Source organism: Caenorhabditis elegans, chromosome IV (genome assembly GCF_000002985.6).
Source record: "Caenorhabditis elegans chromosome IV".
NCBI lineage: Eukaryota > Metazoa > Nematoda > Chromadorea > Rhabditida > Rhabditidae > Caenorhabditis > Caenorhabditis elegans.
In genome coordinates, this window is record NC_003282.8 from 10,434,496 (window position 1) to 10,450,091 (window position 15,596).

A 15,596-nucleotide genomic window follows, 5' to 3' on the forward strand; every position below is an offset into this window, starting at 1 on the left:
TCCCATTATCATATATTTATCGATGACTTTTCTCGAAAGTTGCTGGATAATCTCTTCTTGAAATTTCCATTAATTTGTTTATTGTCATGTTTACTAGGGAAATCTCATATATTCTTCTAAATTCTAACAAACATTGGAACATCGGGATATTGGTCAAGGATTTCAATTTTAATCTTATTAATCTATTTATTAATGTCAACACCCTCAAAATGCTTTCTTATAAATCCACGATGTTTTTAACGTACACAATACTCATTGGTTTTCATCTTTTACTTTTATCTTGAATTCAAAGTTCAGGTTCGAATAAAAAAAACGTAATATTCAAATTGTGTGAGCACTCAAGCACCCACACCTGCTATCCAATTTTATTAATCCGATTTAAGAAAAAAACAGCTTCTAGGGTGGAGGAGGGATTTCTGTACTTTTACTCGCTTTTCACCATGATAGTTGGTAAACTTGATATATGTATGATCTGATTTGACTTATGTAATTTTTATTTCAAATGCGCTATTCAAAATAATTTTTAAGCGACATATCTGTTTGAAACTTGTTCAATACATATCTTAACAGTTTCGAGAAAAATTCCAGATTTACATTTGAAATGCTCAAAACGTTTTCGAAGATTTGAAACCACGACATTTTGAAGAATCATCAAGACTTTCGGAGAACTACCTACTCATGATATTACCCCTAGCAAAAAATAATTGCAGTTTTGACAAAAGTGTGACTACCGACGTCTTTTGATCAATCATAACGCCCACTTATCAATAAAAAGTGCGTTTGAAAAAGGAAAAGTTTTCGGTAGATTCTAGGCATTTCTAACTTTGTGAATATTTGTCTGATATTCATCATTCTTCATCATTCAGTGTGGCAAAACCTGAACACTCATTTATGAAAAATCAATTTTTCCGGACACGGTCTCTTTGAACACTTGATGATATAGAAGTTACCATAATATTTTTATTACAATAATAGCTTTAATTGATTATTAGGAAAATCCCGTTTTATGGCGAATTCAGGGCTATCGAACTGTTTCCGGTAAGCGCATTTTTTGGAATATTTTGCGGAAAACCTTTTTTTTTGGTTCGGCAATTTGGACACTTGACGTATTTCGACATTCTCAGTTACTAAATCATCTCCCCATTAATGAAAACAACTTTATAAAAATACTCCGAAAATTTTCAACAAACATACAAATTCATCAACAAGAAATATATGAACCTGCTTTCTCAATTAACGATCTAAATTTTAATGCGATATACTGCATAATTTTAAAATACTCTCACGAAAGAGTCCGTAGAATATTCCAAACCTTCCGTTCCAATTTCCTTACACTTTTGCAATTTTCAATTCACAATTCACATTTTTCACATCCACTTTTAATGATGCGTTCGCTCGAAAGAAGTTTAAAATCGAATCTCTCGACAACTTCTCAACTTCATATGATCCCGCCCATTTTGTTCAGTTCACTCTTATTCAAACCAACTCTCTTCTCCTTCATATCTCTTGCCTCTCTCTTATTATTTAGTTGCATCCTTATTAATTTCTAATTTTTGATTCAAAACGCCTTCTTGTTTACTTCAAATTTCTTGAAATTCCTGGTCTTTTTGGAATTATTAATCATGAATTTATAATTTGTCTAAGAGTGTTAATCTAACGTTTTCTGAAAGTTTGTGTTACAGTTCTCATCTACATTGGCAACTTGTCCTTTTAAAATTCAATGGAACGTCATTCCTTTCTTATTTAATTATTAGTGCATCTAACTTTATAAATAGAAATATAAATTATTTCTTCCAAATTTGTCCTGACTGCAAACGAGCAGACAGGAAATCATCTACGTCTATGCTTTAATGTTCACTTCCACTTTTCTCATCGTTTATCAAATTTAAATATTAAGATATTTATATTGAAACGCAATCAGTAAAATGTATAGTTATATGGCGTGCGCTCATTTCCTCCAAATCTCTCTGGAGACGTTGTTCCATCCGACGTCATAATTGAAGGTGTCTGCCTTCTCTTTCCCACCCCCTCATAACTATCCTTGTCTTCTGCTTTATACGCTTCTTCTTCTTATCGACGTCGTCGGGTAATCGGAGCTAATTTTAATGAATCACATACAGTGTAATTTGAGCCCGCTAACTTCGTCTTCTTTGACACATCTTCGTTTTCGTTTTTAGTACTCGGAAATATATATTTATAGGGCATTTTTCAGTTCCTCACCGCTCTCAACAACGGGCCACACGCTACGACAGTACGCAATGTACTGGTTTCGTCAAGTTTACAGGTGAGCTTATTTTGAATCTTGACGTCGAAAAAGTCCAGACATTATTCATCTTTTACCCTGCATCTTAATTCGAATAATTTTTCCAGACCCTCGTTCTTCTTTGGCTTTCTCGCGATCCTTCTCCTCTCGTCGCCGACGCCTTCAGACGCATCGATTCGACTATGTGGATCACGTCTCACAACAACCCTTTTAGCAGTATGCCGGAATCAGCTGTGCACTGGATTAACCGCTTTCAAACGTTAGTAATTCTCGATGGGGTCTCCGGGGGTGGAAAACCTTATGAAACATTCACGATGCTCAAAAAAGCTTTTTCTTCAAAGATACCAATGTTGAAGTCCATATTAATGCACTTTTGAGATACCTACTGTTTGATAGATTTTGAGTTTTGATTGATGGTAATTAACTACGTCAAGCTTGTCATTTGATAGTTGTCTAGAAAAAGAGAGATAATTATAACCACAAGACAATTTTAATGTTAGATTTTTTATATTGTAAGTCATGAGTGTTGAGAATACGTAGACAAAAAACCAAATGGATGTTGTCACTTTTAAAGTTTGAAATAGGTTCTGAAGTTGAAAATCATTAAATGACGTATAATTATAATTCACTAATTTAGTCACTGAATTAGCTTGAAATCGAATAAAGTGCATATATATTCCAAAATAGAAGCAAGAGACAAAAATAAATCAAGTATTTATAAGTTAGGGACAATGAATAAGTTTTTGAAATGATTATGAAACTATTAAAAACACTGATAGACTATCAATTACTTGATTTTTGTGAGAAAAAAAAAACAAATTTGATACGGATTGAAATGATCAGACAATAAAAAAACCGAAACCACACATGACTCGTTCAGCAGAAGTATGGATTGAGCTCCACACAGCCACACCTCATATTTTGAATAGATTACAACTCAGATCCATATTACAAAAAATATACAAACGCCTGTAGGCCTGTAGGCACAAGTAAACCTCTGTGTGTTCAATCAATATAATATATTTTGAAACTCCTCAGTATTTATTCTCCAATCAAAACTACAATCAAAATGTATTATTCAGGTTCCGCCGACCAATCCTATGCACCAACAACTCGCGATCTTTTTCACATTCACCACCAACAAAAGCGAGGCGGAATTGCGACAGAATGTTGTGAGAAGCGATGTTCATTTGCATATCTCAAAACATTCTGCTGCAATCAGGACGATAATTGATAACTTATTCATCATATTTTCTCATCATCGGGTCTCGTGCGCTGCATTATTAGACTGCGCGGAGGCCTCTGATCAGGTCAATATCGTTGGCAGCTCACCGGACCCTAACCTTTTCTTTTCTATCTGAAAATATTTGAATTGTTCTCTCCTCTCTTTGTTTTCTCTTCTCTGTCGTTGCCGTTTCCAATCTTTCTCTTTCTTGATAATAATCCAAATTTTTAATTGCATAATATGACAATACAAAGTGATAATAGTGAAATTGCCTATCCTTCCTCTATTTCCCTGTCCAACAGTTTCTGGTCTTTATTAGTTTGCCACGATATATCTTTCAATCCAGTTTGACCTGATCTCAACTTCACAGTCGTCTGATGCATCCATTCTTTTTAAATTTGAAAAAAATAAATTTAAATTTTGTTTCAATCTTAAACATTTTTTATCTTATGCATTATTAAATTGCGTAACTTATGAGAAAATCAACGAGTTTTACTAGTTTGACGTTCAAACATGCTGTCACATTTGTGATCAAATGTTGAACCTATTTATAGAAATAAATGGTATAAATTTTGAATGAATTTTTCAAGGTCGCCGATTTGCCGGAAATTTTCAACTCTGGCAATTTGCCGGTTTGCCGATTTGCCGGAAATTTCAATTTCGGTAACTTACCTATTTGCTGGAAACTTCGACTCCTGCAATTTGCCGATTTACCACTTTTCCGGAAAATTCGTCAATTTGCCAGTTTGCCGGCAATTCACCGGTTTTCCGATTTGCCGGAAATTTACAATTCCGGCAATTTACCGGTTTGACGATTTGCCGATTGACCAATTTGCCGGACTAACGGGCCTGTGGGCCCGCGAGCCCTTCGGGAATGGGGACTGTTTTAGAGAACTGGAAATATTAAAAGCTTTATAAATCAGGTGTTTTCTAATTGAAAGAAAAGTTGCATAGCAGGCTCCGGCCTGCCTATATCAAAAATAGTAAATATTTCCAAGTAGCTAGACTCTAATTGATGATTATTGAACTTTCAAACTTCTGTTTCTTTTCCGCCCCCACTCCTCTAATGTTTCAACTGTCTCCTGCGTCTTCCGAAATTGGGAGAATGGTGGAGCAAACAATTGCCACTGATAAGCCTCATTCAATTTGATAACATTTTTACTTTCTGTCTTTTTCTTTCGCTATATCAACGTACTACCTGCGTCAGAAAGTAGCACAGTTCAAGATGAACCTCGACGTTCCATCCGGTCGTCGGAAAACTATCAAATTTAGAACAAGAAATTTTTCTATTGAGGATGATAAATATTGGGTAAGTCGGATAAGAATTTGAAAGTATGTACATAATGATTCTGCTCAATTACGCAAAAGAATTAAAACATTTTTAGATACAACCGTCACGATGCACTTCCGTAGATATGTCGTCAAGGGAAATTATTAATAAGCTGAACGAAATGGAACAAGAAGTAAGAAATTTTTTTCGAAAGTTTGAAAAAATAATGATAGGATTTGATAAAAATAGCGATTTTAATGGATCCAAAACTATATTATATACTATATTATATAAACAAAACTATTATGTAGATATTAGAAGTTTTAAACATTGATAACGGTTTCTATGATGTTTTGTCAAAATATAAATAATTAGAATTTTAACTGCTTCCCTAATTCGTTTCAGGATATATTCTAGAAATTATCCAGCATTAATAAATAAACTATTGAACATTAATATAAACTTTAAAGGAGAAGCTGTTCATAACATATGATGTCATTGAACGTAATCCAAAGTTTGCAACGGTCGGTGGATCAATCTTTGAATTCATCAACAACACGATGCAACCTATTCTTAAATGTCATCTATCGCAAGTTAAAGACACAAACATGTTGCACTTAATCGCGTCTTCCTTCTTCAAAAGGTATGTTAAGATTTCAGGGATTTTGGCGGTTGAAAAAGCAACTAAAGTGTAGCTCAGGAGCGATCTTCACGAGATTTGGGCTAAATGCGAGTATCCGATTTTTGCTGGGTTACTAGTGGTATGTTTGGAAATATTTAGAAGAAATAAAAAAACAAAAATGTACAGATTCTGACAATAGAAATATTATGATTTCTTCACAGTGTAAGGTTTTGAACGGGACTGTTAATTGCAAATTTTCTATTATTCTTTTATCTCGTTACTCTAATTTTATTACGGTTTCTACATAAAATAAATAAAACTAATCAACTACAAAAAAAGAATTAACTATTTTTTATACATATGTTTCCGGAGGCCATGAAACCTGGTATTTAGATCTTTCAAGTAATGTTTTGCACTTTTGAATATTTCGATGAGATTCGAAGTTGTTTTTTTTCTTTATTTAAACTTAAAATTTTAACTAAAAGAAATCAGGAACAACAGAAGCCATTATTGCAGGTGTACGTCAGTGAAAAAATGAGGAAATTGTTTTCGGGACAACACGAGCCGGTCATTGCCGAAGCATTTGAAAAGATTCAAAAGTGAGTCAACTGTTTTTGTGAAAGGAAACCTAAAATTTGGATCTTAAATTGAAATTCTAAAATAGTTGAGAAGGACTGATTTATTTGAATTAGACATTGATCAAAGTTTGAAGTCAAATTTTCTTTTATTTAGAAATTAAAAATTGTTCATTACAAATTAAATTCAAACTTCTCTATCCCAGACTCCGATGTATCAAGTGTGAATTCGTCGTAATTTTCTTAAAATTTCAGTTCGTTTGACGATGAATGCACTGCACTTCTAGATCAATGTTTTCATACAAGTGAACGAGACACTAGAGCTGTATTGGATACAAATTATCATTTATTTATCCATACAGATGGATGCCCTTCAGTTGAAGAGGATATGGAAGTGATGGCATTAGCGTCGGCGGCGAAGGCAAAAGTTTGTTATTTGAGTGGGATTAGAAGTGATTTATGACTCGAATTGCAGAACTTCCTATCTCATCCAGCATGCCAACGAGAAATTGACTTTCGATGGCAGCCTGGTTTCAAATTAGGACAAGTGAGTTTTATGAGCAAAGCAGGATGTTTGTGAACTAAAAGGAATCAGAGAATAAATGGAAATTAGATGAGGGTGGAGAAATGTAACATGATATGAATCTTATAGATCTTTTAATAATGGAACATTTCTGAACTACGAGAACTATGGTCAATTTTTCTTTAAAAAAAATGGAGGGAATCAATTTTTTAATAAATTTGTGCAATAAGAATAAAACCAAAATTATATTTTCAAAACAAATATACATATTAACTGTATTCATAATATAATTATTCCTCGTAAAATTGTGACGGTTTCAGATGGCATTCTTCTTATTTTTCTTTTTTCCGCCGTTGTTTTTCTTACGCGGAAAGCAGAGAATCAAGAAACGAGAAATCAAAACAATGATGTTGAAAATGGATCATTCTGGGAATATGACTTCTATTACTTATAGGTTTGAAAGTTCCAGTGAGGAAAAGTTTAAAACTACTCTTATGGTGCGAGAATAGTCACTTTAGTCATTTAAGCACCATGTAGTTTTAAATGTTTTCCCACTGTCGCTAGTTAACTGTCATCACAGTTATACGCAATGTTTCAATTAATTTCAGTAATTTTCTTATTCGAGTCTACAATTTCTATACATCTCCAAATGCAAAATATGTTATTCACACTCTTTTTCGGTTAATATACGTGATATTCTATGCATACGTTTTGATGACAATGACACGAAAAACAATGGTTATGAATGAATTAGACGAGTTTTTGGATGAAATGGCTATTATAGTTTGGCAGTGTGCATATCTAACTGAAATGGCTGTATTGGTTTATCAAAGAGTAAGAATTGCGAATATTATATCATGAAGTCAGCATTAAGACACATTCAGGGTTTCTATAATTGGGCTGAACGAAATACAGCTGATCTTTACCGTAACTATTTGGTTGCAATGACAATGATAGCCTGGTCTGTAGCTGTAATTGCTCCTCCAACATGGCCTATTCGAGCTTTTGCAATCATTTCTGCCGACTTATTCTTTTATTTTTCTTTCGTTTTTGCAACTCTCCGACTCATGAAAATTGCAAATGTCGATGCATTTTTTGGTTCAATTGTCCTTATGATCAAGAAAATGGTAACATAAAACTGTCTGATTGACTTATCAAATATCAGATTACAGATTCCAATAATGGTCAAATTTATGTTTGTGTTTATGGTATTTTGGTTCACCTATGCAGTTTGTCATATCAGTTTGGCGGGGCATTTGAAGAGTACTCCAAATATAACCGATGTCGTTTGGCCTTGGCTGATTTTCAGTAGTGGTGCATTTGAAATTTTTGGAGAAGCTGATGAGGAGGATAAACTAGGTTAGTTTTCATTTTTGGAAGATTGAAGGAATATATTTTTTATGGATTTCAAAAATTGAAACGTTTAAAAATATAAGTCACATCACTATGTTCTGCGTTGGTTTCAATCAGCTCCAAAAAACGTCCAGGTTTGTCCTCCAGCGTACGTCCCTACAACCTCTGCATTTGCAGTTAGCAAATGAAAAAATGTTCACTTTTATTTTGAAAGTAGGCGCAATACAGGAATACCTCAAAGATTTGTAGTAACTTTTGAGTCTGTTGTATAATTGATAGCACGCTTCTAATCAAAAGTCTTATTTAGGGACTGTCAGTAAATGCTCGTCAGCACCTCTGAACTGGGACGTCATTACTGATTCTTCGGTACAATGCTGGTTCAAAGTACGCAATTTTCTTAAGATCCAAAACTTTCATGAAAATATAATTTCCAGACAAGTATGATACCTGTATTCTTATTCTGTTACATGTTGGTCTCAAGTGTACTCCTTGTGAATTTGGTTACCGCACTCTTATCGTATGTTATCAGGGCGTAATGGAAAACTCCAAGAATAGAAAACCCAATGATAAAAGTTGAAATTTCCAGGAAAAAGTATGAAGATATTGACAAAGTTTCACATATTTACTGGAAATATAAACTGTATAGTCGGTTGATTGAGTGAGTTCAACTGAGGAAGAAAAAAAGCAAGACACATTATTTCCAGGTATGAAGAAAAATTATGGATTCCTGCACCACTCTCGTTGCTCTTTTACATTCTCAAAACTTTTTGCTTTTTTCTATCAAAAATTCCAATCATTGGAGTTATACCCAATTACTTTATGAAAATTTTACACATTTTCGAAGGGAAAGTATATGCAAAAGAAAGGAGGAAAAATCGAAAATATGAAGCAGTAATGAATGGATTAATATCTAACCCGAATCGATGGGATGGTCCTACAGAAGATGAGAAAAAGTCAGTGGAATTAGTCAGAGAGCAAATGAGCATTTTGGTGAGTTTCCTGCAATATTTTTGTCTTTATTGGTTAACTGACACACGGTGAGCTATGTACACTCTAGTGTGAGACGTTCAATTTTAATTTTGATTATATCAGTAGATAGATAAATAAATTTTCGTAAAACTTCTATGGAAGAGCGGTTTTTGAAAGTTAATAGGGTTTTTGAGTAGGAGCCAATTCACCGAGCATTGGCTGAGCATCTAACTCGTGGGAACGTAGTTTTTAATTACCCTACTGTACCTAACATTTGAAATTTCTACAATTTTCAGGAAGCTGACCGTAAAAGGAAACGCCTCGAGACGGACCTCATTCGAACTAGATTTGAGGAGATTATGTCTGAAATTGAAAACACGAACCGGTTCAGAAGAATACGATCTCAAACAACGTTCTAGCAATTTCGCGTGGAATTTATTATTTTAAACGAAACATTCAAAACGTGGAATAATATTGCACAACTTGAAAGTTTATGGAACATTATTTCAAATAAAGATGTATATTAAAAACTATCTTTTCGTGTTGTGTTGTTTTAGTTTTCAAATAGAATATGTGGAATCGCTAAAAGTAAGTTTTGTAAGGTGATTGAAACTGGACACAAGGCGGGCGGGCGTTTTCATTGCTAAAACTTCAAAAAACAATTACAATTGTCGGCAGCATTTTTCATTGCAAATTATCTATTGTAAAACATTTTTGCATACTAATGTAATTTGCACTCAGATAGCAATCAAACTATTCGAGAAAGATCCGAATGAAGTTAACATATTGACTTCCTTAATGAGAACGGGAGATATTCCTAAATTTGTTTCCAAGACAACTAGAATGTACCGTATTCAAGTGAGTTAAAATTTTCGCCATGTAAGTAAAGTCCGCATTTCAGAACGAAGTTTGCAACAAAACTGAAATATTTCAATTTTCGATCGGAAATAAAGTTGTCAGCTGTCCTCTTTACGATGGGTTGGCTTTTCTTGACAATAATTCAACACATATTGTGCAATGTCCAACATATTGTGAAGTTTGCAAGAAAATGTTCATTTGTTCGAAAAGATCATTGACAGGTCAGTTTTTAGAACTTTGAAAAATCACAATTTCTGTTTTCAGGAATCATCTACACACCGGATGGTCGCAAAAAAGATTCAATTGATTTTCAATATGGTTTTCTTGATCAACCTGTTGTTCGCGGCGTCGACTGGTCAATTTTTGTTGTGTATATTTTCATATTTGCCTTATGTGCAAATATTATAACTTTTGCGTTTTCAGATAATTAAATAATAAATAGTTTATTCAATTAAACTTGAATACAGATCAAAGCAAGCACAAAACTCATGCACGGGAATAGACTTAATCACTGGAACTATGAGTTCTATTTTCGAAAAAAACAATCTAATTTAAAATTGATCAATTACGAACCTGTACAATACGGAGAGACACAAAAACACAGAAATGCAAAACAGTTAAACTTTAAAAGCTCCTGGACACATAGTGAGACCTTTCGAATAGAAATCAGAACCCGTATCAATTGATTCTTGAATCAGCTTTTTCCAACATTCCATTCCCATAACACCTCCAAACTTCTTGAAACTTTTCTCGACCCATTCGTTGTTAAGGTACGTACTACGGTAGAAATCTCCTGGGTCACAAGCCAGTGTAACAATCGTAAGACGATGCTTGATAGCAGATTTTCTGGCTCTGAAAATTGTGTTCATCAAGATTTGATAGCCAAGGTATACGCAAGGTATATTGATACGCTTGCGTAAACTAAACTATTAAAACATATTTTTTAACGCAAAAATTTAAATGTACTAGTAAACGCTTAAGTCGTCAAAAGACAACGAATAAATACTCTAGACGGATTAGTTTGCAATGATGTCAGTTTGAATTACTTACTTGTTCTGATAGGCTTTGTAAAGAGAAACAAGGAAGTTGAGTGATGTTGACGGTCCCACATTATAACCTTTTTCATCGAGAATTCTCATTGTAGCTACTGATGCAATATCAGGCATTTTCATGGCTTCATGGATTACATTTCTTGTTAAACTTGTTGTTTCTCCGTACCACACTGGTTCAATATCATATCCGTAACCAATTCCAGCAATCCCTGGAGGTGTCCAAATACCTGCACCAGATTGATTTGTGAATTTATGTCCAATTACATAATCGTAGAATAAAGAGTATTGAGAATCGGAGAGTACGACTTTTGTAGGTGCTCCATATCTAGCGACATATCTGCCAACTGACGAAATAGTTCCACCGGTTCCTGCTGAATGAACAAAGTAGTCAGGGATTTTGACAATTTGCTCTTTGTCCTTTTTGAGTTGAACAATAATTTCATGATAGACATTTGTGGACTCAAAATAAAAGTCTCCACTTTCATGGAATTCTTCAGCTTTTTCAGCGTTTCCAAATTGATTCATGTAGAATCCGTGGTTTTTGTCGGCGAATTCCTTAGCTTTTGCATTGCGAAGAGCCACAGGAACCTGAAACAAAGCAAAACTTACAATAATTTTTTTTATTTTTCTGCTTCTTTCTCGACATTTTCCAACTTTCTTAACAACGCTTCCCTCATCTTTAAAAATTTTAACGCGAAATTTCACACAATAAAAGTTGTTTCTCTATAAAGAAATTTTATAAGAAATTGGCGTTGAGTTGAATGAGAAAGTTTTGGGGTTAGAGTTCTTAAAAACTGGAAAAACTTTGGCTAACTCAAAAAATTGGTCAATATTAAATGAAAATTAAACCAAAAATACTGTATGTGACTCTGTGTAAGTAGAAGAAGTACCTTGATAATTTTTCCTCCGAAACTCTCAATTTGCTTGACTTTCTCCTTTTCCAAATTATCAGCAACGACAGCATAGTATGGGACATTGACTAAAGTACACATGTAGGCTTCAGCAGACCCAGTATTACCAGATGTTGAGTCGTAGACAGCGGATGTTTTTGAAGTCACTTTTCCTGGAAATTTTAAAATTTGCAGAAATTTTTTTTGAGAAATGTTATTTATTTAACGTTTCTGGACTAGCTTACTCATAGCTCTCATACTCATAGCTTAGCAGTAAAAAACCTGCAGAATATAAGTTTTCGCAGATACACTGTACTTCACCAATTAAATAACATACTAACCTTCTGTAATAGCCCAAAGAAGAAGAGCCCATGCAAATCTGTGCTTCAACGTTCTCGTAGCTGTGGCAGTTTCATTTTTGAAGAAAATGTCGGCGTTCGGGAAACCAGGGGGACTGAATTTTGTCATTGGTGTGTGTCCCATCTTTCGTCGTTCATTCCATAATTTTTGAATTGCTCCGAGCCTCCATTTTGCTTCATCTAAAAATATTTTATGTTTATTGAATTAAAAAGACCTTGAGAAAAAAAAAACTAACAATCAGGTACAGCATCCTCATTCGGAATTCGACTTTCAGAAATTTTTGTTATATCTTCTGCAAGGCAACTTGCGGATATGCTCAGAAACAGAGCCAGAAGAAGTAGTTTCATGGCTGAAAACGATGAATTAAATTTGTGATTGATGTATCAATTGGAATTTTCTTTTATAAGTCCGGGGTCACGCCCACAAGTACAGTAGGAAGATTGAAATTTCGAACGCAATGAAGAGCATGACCACGCCCACAAATTAATGAAAGAGCACAGTTTCCGGAGTCAAACAACTATTATAGTATACATGGTTCATGGAGTGTTTAGAAAGTGAACTTTATAAAAAACTTGAAATGAAAAGTAAACATTAAAAAAATAAGTGATGCGACTATTTATGAATCTAAGTTTTCTTTTTGCAAGAGTTCCGGTTTCAATGATAAGCTGATCAAAATTAAACTCATTTCTTATATGACTTGAAATGATACTCATTTTGAAATAGTGCTTCAAAACAAAAAATAATACCTGGACAATACAAAATTCTCTAATTTTTGAAATGTAGAAATTAAATTTTTCTTAAACTCTGCTAAATGTCATAGGAAGCTTTCTATTCAAAAAATTGCGCGTAAAAGGATATTTTCTAAAATAATATATAGTAAATTTAAGGTTGGTAAAAAGAACTGAAAGATAACTTTTTCATGAGACTGTCTGTCCGCGTGCAAGGCGATATATGCCTGCCCCGTGCCTACTGCCAAAATACACGATAATCCATTTTTAAGTTTCAGTCGAAATTTAAACGCTAGAGAGTTTCAAAACCTTCTCGGCAATTCGGCACCACTTTTATACAAACTTTCCGCACTTTTAATATATATAAGGCTCGAACATTTTTATTATATTGAATTTCCCATAATTGTTTAGAAATAAATCCGCCAGTCCCAAAATTGTTGCATAAATTTGGATATGAAGGTTATTTGCAAAACGATAAAAATCTTTGAAGACACTGAATAAACGAATAACACCCAGATTTGGATCTTCCTGTGGAGATTTGAAAGTTCCCCAGAAAACCTAAAAAACAAAAATATAAAATCATGGTTACAGTAGCCTGAGCTACCCTCCAAGTGTTCTTTTCCTTGCAACTAATGCTTTTAAAGCACAATAAAGATTCGTTCGTTAATTTCTTTGTTTTACGTATTTTGTTCAGTCCAAGTAAACCAAGAATCGGAGCTGATCACTGATGTCTGGTTGTCTCTAGATCAGTTTCTTGCCATTTTTCTAAAAATGTCAAGTCAAAAAAATTTTGATTTGAATTTAGATTCCGGAAACCGGAAGCAGTTTATACTAAGATGATTTGATTTAATTAAAACTACTACATACACTACGGCTTCTCAAATTTTGTTTCAAATCGCATCATCTTCTGAAATGATATCATTTTGAAGCGGTATACAAATTAAAATGAAGCATGTAGGTCAAATGATGTCATATCTTTCTTGCACCTTTGTCTTAATTCATTTTAAACTCATAGAAATTATTGAAGAGATTAGTCTGGAAAAGTATGATGTGTTACTGCTTTCAAACAAAAGATTTGCCAATTGTAAGAGAACAAGGAAATAAACAAAAAAGAACAATTTCAGTACGTCAAGAGGTTTAAATGTTGCAAATTAATTAATTTGATTGCAGAAAAACATCTGTTCGTTTTCAATCTAGAGTAAAGGTTTTAAATTTTGACTACATTACTTTCTAGAAATTTAAGAGTTTTTAAAAATTTAACTCAATTTTGTTCAGATTTTTCACCCGAAAATTACAATTTGTCGAAAACTATTTATACAAACACTCACAAAATGAGTTTAATTTATTATTTTTAAAAAGTGAAAATTTGTATATCCAAAAAAGGAAATCCATAAGTTGCTGAAAAAAGACAACTGCTGGGTTTTTGGCAAAATGCATCTCCCGAACTATGCGGACAAATATTTTTTGCCGCACATCTCTGGTTTGAACATTGAAAAAGCTCCAAAATTGCTATAGCCTCGAAAGAAACCAACCAAAAAAAACTTTGATTGAAATTTTTAAAAAATCTAAACTGTTTCATTATGATATTCGGTCATTTTTAATTTTTGTAAATGAACATATTTAGGAAAATTATTCACTGTTTCACATTTAAATTAAAAATAATTTACCATTACGTTTAAGTTATGGGACGCTTTGAAGATGTACAATCATATTTGTATCTACCGAGAAAGCTATCTGCGAAAAAAACGGAACTGTTCATTTAGCTCTGCCCTTAAAGAAACTTGCATCGATTAATAGATTTATATCTTGTTTCAAACAACCTTCAAACATTTTTAAGCCACTTTTGCTAATACTCATTTGTCTTTAAGTTTAAAATAAACCATGATGCGCGGGCGTTTTTTCAATTATTAAGAAGAGTGATGTCAGTTGAAGTTGATTTTTTAGGGCCTGGAACAAAAAAAATCAATTTTGAAAACTAGTGATGCGCATATCTATATATTTTTAACAATGTATGCATTTAATGTTTAATTCCTGTGAAAAAAATTGAACAAAAAAGGTACCAAAAATATTCATGCAATCTATTAATTCCAAAAATCTAATTTAGGAGCCGGTTGTTTGTCTATAACTTTCTCTCACCCAACTTTACGTGCCAAGCTTATTTATTTCGAGATTAGCAAAAATTTTATCAAACTTGAACCAAACTTAGACGCAGCTATCAAATCTTGCACCAGTTTTGACCAAGGTTCACTAACTGTTCAAATTGTAATTGCGGACTAGAAATTTGTCACATTCATCTAAATCGGTTCCACCAAATCTCGATGAATGCTCTGAAATGTGACCTTTAGATTTGATCGAATCATTTTTTTGCAGCATGATGCTCATTACCAAAAAATGTGGTGCCTAAAGTTCCATCACACTTTTCCAGATTTTTGCTTCTTATCGGAAATTTAAATTAAATCAAGAAACGCGCGCATTTCCTACTGTAGATAGATTAAGAATTGACATCATTTTGCTTCTTTTTTTTTTTTTGAAATCGAAAATAGGTTTCACCGAGCACTTTTAATCCTAATCTTACGAAAAATTTTGGGTTCAAAGGATAGTCATGGAAACTAGACAAACATAAAAGTGGGAGGAAGATTAAGAAAAACAATAGATTTGTACCTGATGTGCCAAATAATTATGATTAGGATAAAAGAAGAGGATGGAAACTACTAATAATTGTATGAAAAGAGAATGGATATAGATGAGAAGAACGGGTTTAAGCTTATGAAGAGATATCTGAAGAAGATAAATTGAATAAAACGGTGTGAACCCTTGATCTTATCGCTTTCAATAAATACTAGGTTGATATTAAATTAGAAAATTGGAAGGTATTAAAGTTGAGAAATCAAAAATCTATAGTCGATTT

At 33.3% G+C, this 15,596-nt stretch overlaps 4 protein-coding genes and 1 non-coding gene across 7 annotated transcripts; 4 read left to right on the top strand and 1 right to left on the bottom strand.

Annotated features, from left to right (window-relative positions):
- Positions 1 to 2,205: 2,205 nt before the first annotated feature.
- ins-1 (Insulin-like peptide INSL5) lies at positions 2,206 to 3,917 on the top strand. The gene is made up of 3 exons (NM_069525.6): positions 2,206 to 2,284; positions 2,371 to 2,522; positions 3,346 to 3,917. The coding sequence occupies exons 1-3, from the start codon at positions 2,259 to 2,261 to the stop codon at positions 3,495 to 3,497; spliced, it is 330 nt and encodes a 109-aa protein (NP_501926.1). The 5' UTR covers positions 2,206 to 2,258; the 3' UTR covers positions 3,498 to 3,917.
- A 710-nt stretch (positions 3,918 to 4,627) lies between these two features.
- On the top strand, positions 4,628 to 9,335 carry F13B12.3 (Ion transport domain-containing protein). 2 transcript variants are annotated; one of them, NM_069526.4, is made up of 16 exons: positions 4,628 to 4,797; positions 4,874 to 4,951; positions 5,229 to 5,401; positions 5,459 to 5,519; positions 5,897 to 5,979; positions 6,211 to 6,382; positions 6,431 to 6,502; positions 6,799 to 6,932; positions 7,087 to 7,312; positions 7,363 to 7,605; positions 7,651 to 7,837; positions 8,139 to 8,215; positions 8,266 to 8,348; positions 8,418 to 8,489; positions 8,536 to 8,821; positions 9,097 to 9,335. In NM_069526.4, the coding sequence occupies exons 1-16, from the start codon at positions 4,714 to 4,716 to the stop codon at positions 9,217 to 9,219; spliced, it is 2,154 nt and encodes a 717-aa protein (NP_501927.2). In that variant the 5' UTR covers positions 4,628 to 4,713; the 3' UTR covers positions 9,220 to 9,335. The 2 variants fall into 2 exon arrangements, 1 of the variants encoding a protein (NP_501927.2); NR_131596.1 differs by having other exon boundaries at positions 4,714 to 4,797; positions 5,454 to 5,519; positions 9,097 to 9,219.
- 21ur-12647 lies at positions 6,836 to 6,856 on the top strand. The gene has a single exon (NR_056536.1).
- On the top strand, positions 9,315 to 10,109 carry F13B12.7 (Neprosin domain-containing protein). Its single transcript, NM_001027960.3, has 4 exons — positions 9,315 to 9,388; positions 9,542 to 9,658; positions 9,702 to 9,879; positions 9,923 to 10,109. Exons 2-4 carry the CDS (start codon positions 9,599 to 9,601, stop codon positions 10,087 to 10,089), a joined length of 405 nt encoding a protein of 134 aa, NP_001023131.1. The 5' UTR covers positions 9,315 to 9,388; positions 9,542 to 9,598; the 3' UTR covers positions 10,090 to 10,109.
- F13B12.4 (Putative pyridoxal-phosphate dependent protein F13B12.4) lies at positions 10,088 to 15,404 on the bottom strand. Of its 2 annotated transcripts, NR_131597.1 has the most exons (6): positions 15,350 to 15,404; positions 12,196 to 12,309; positions 11,942 to 12,139; positions 11,601 to 11,773; positions 10,709 to 11,298; positions 10,276 to 10,510 (listed from the first exon to the last, which is right to left on the bottom strand). NR_131597.1 is itself a non-coding variant. In NM_069527.9 (5 exons), exons 1-5 carry the CDS (start codon positions 12,305 to 12,307, stop codon positions 10,276 to 10,278), a joined length of 1,308 nt encoding a protein of 435 aa, NP_501928.1. In that variant the 5' UTR covers positions 12,308 to 12,309; the 3' UTR covers positions 10,088 to 10,275. The 2 variants fall into 2 exon arrangements, 1 of the variants encoding a protein (NP_501928.1); NM_069527.9 differs by lacking the exon at positions 15,350 to 15,404 and having other exon boundaries at positions 10,088 to 10,510.
- Between the last annotated feature and the right edge of the window lie 192 nt (positions 15,405 to 15,596).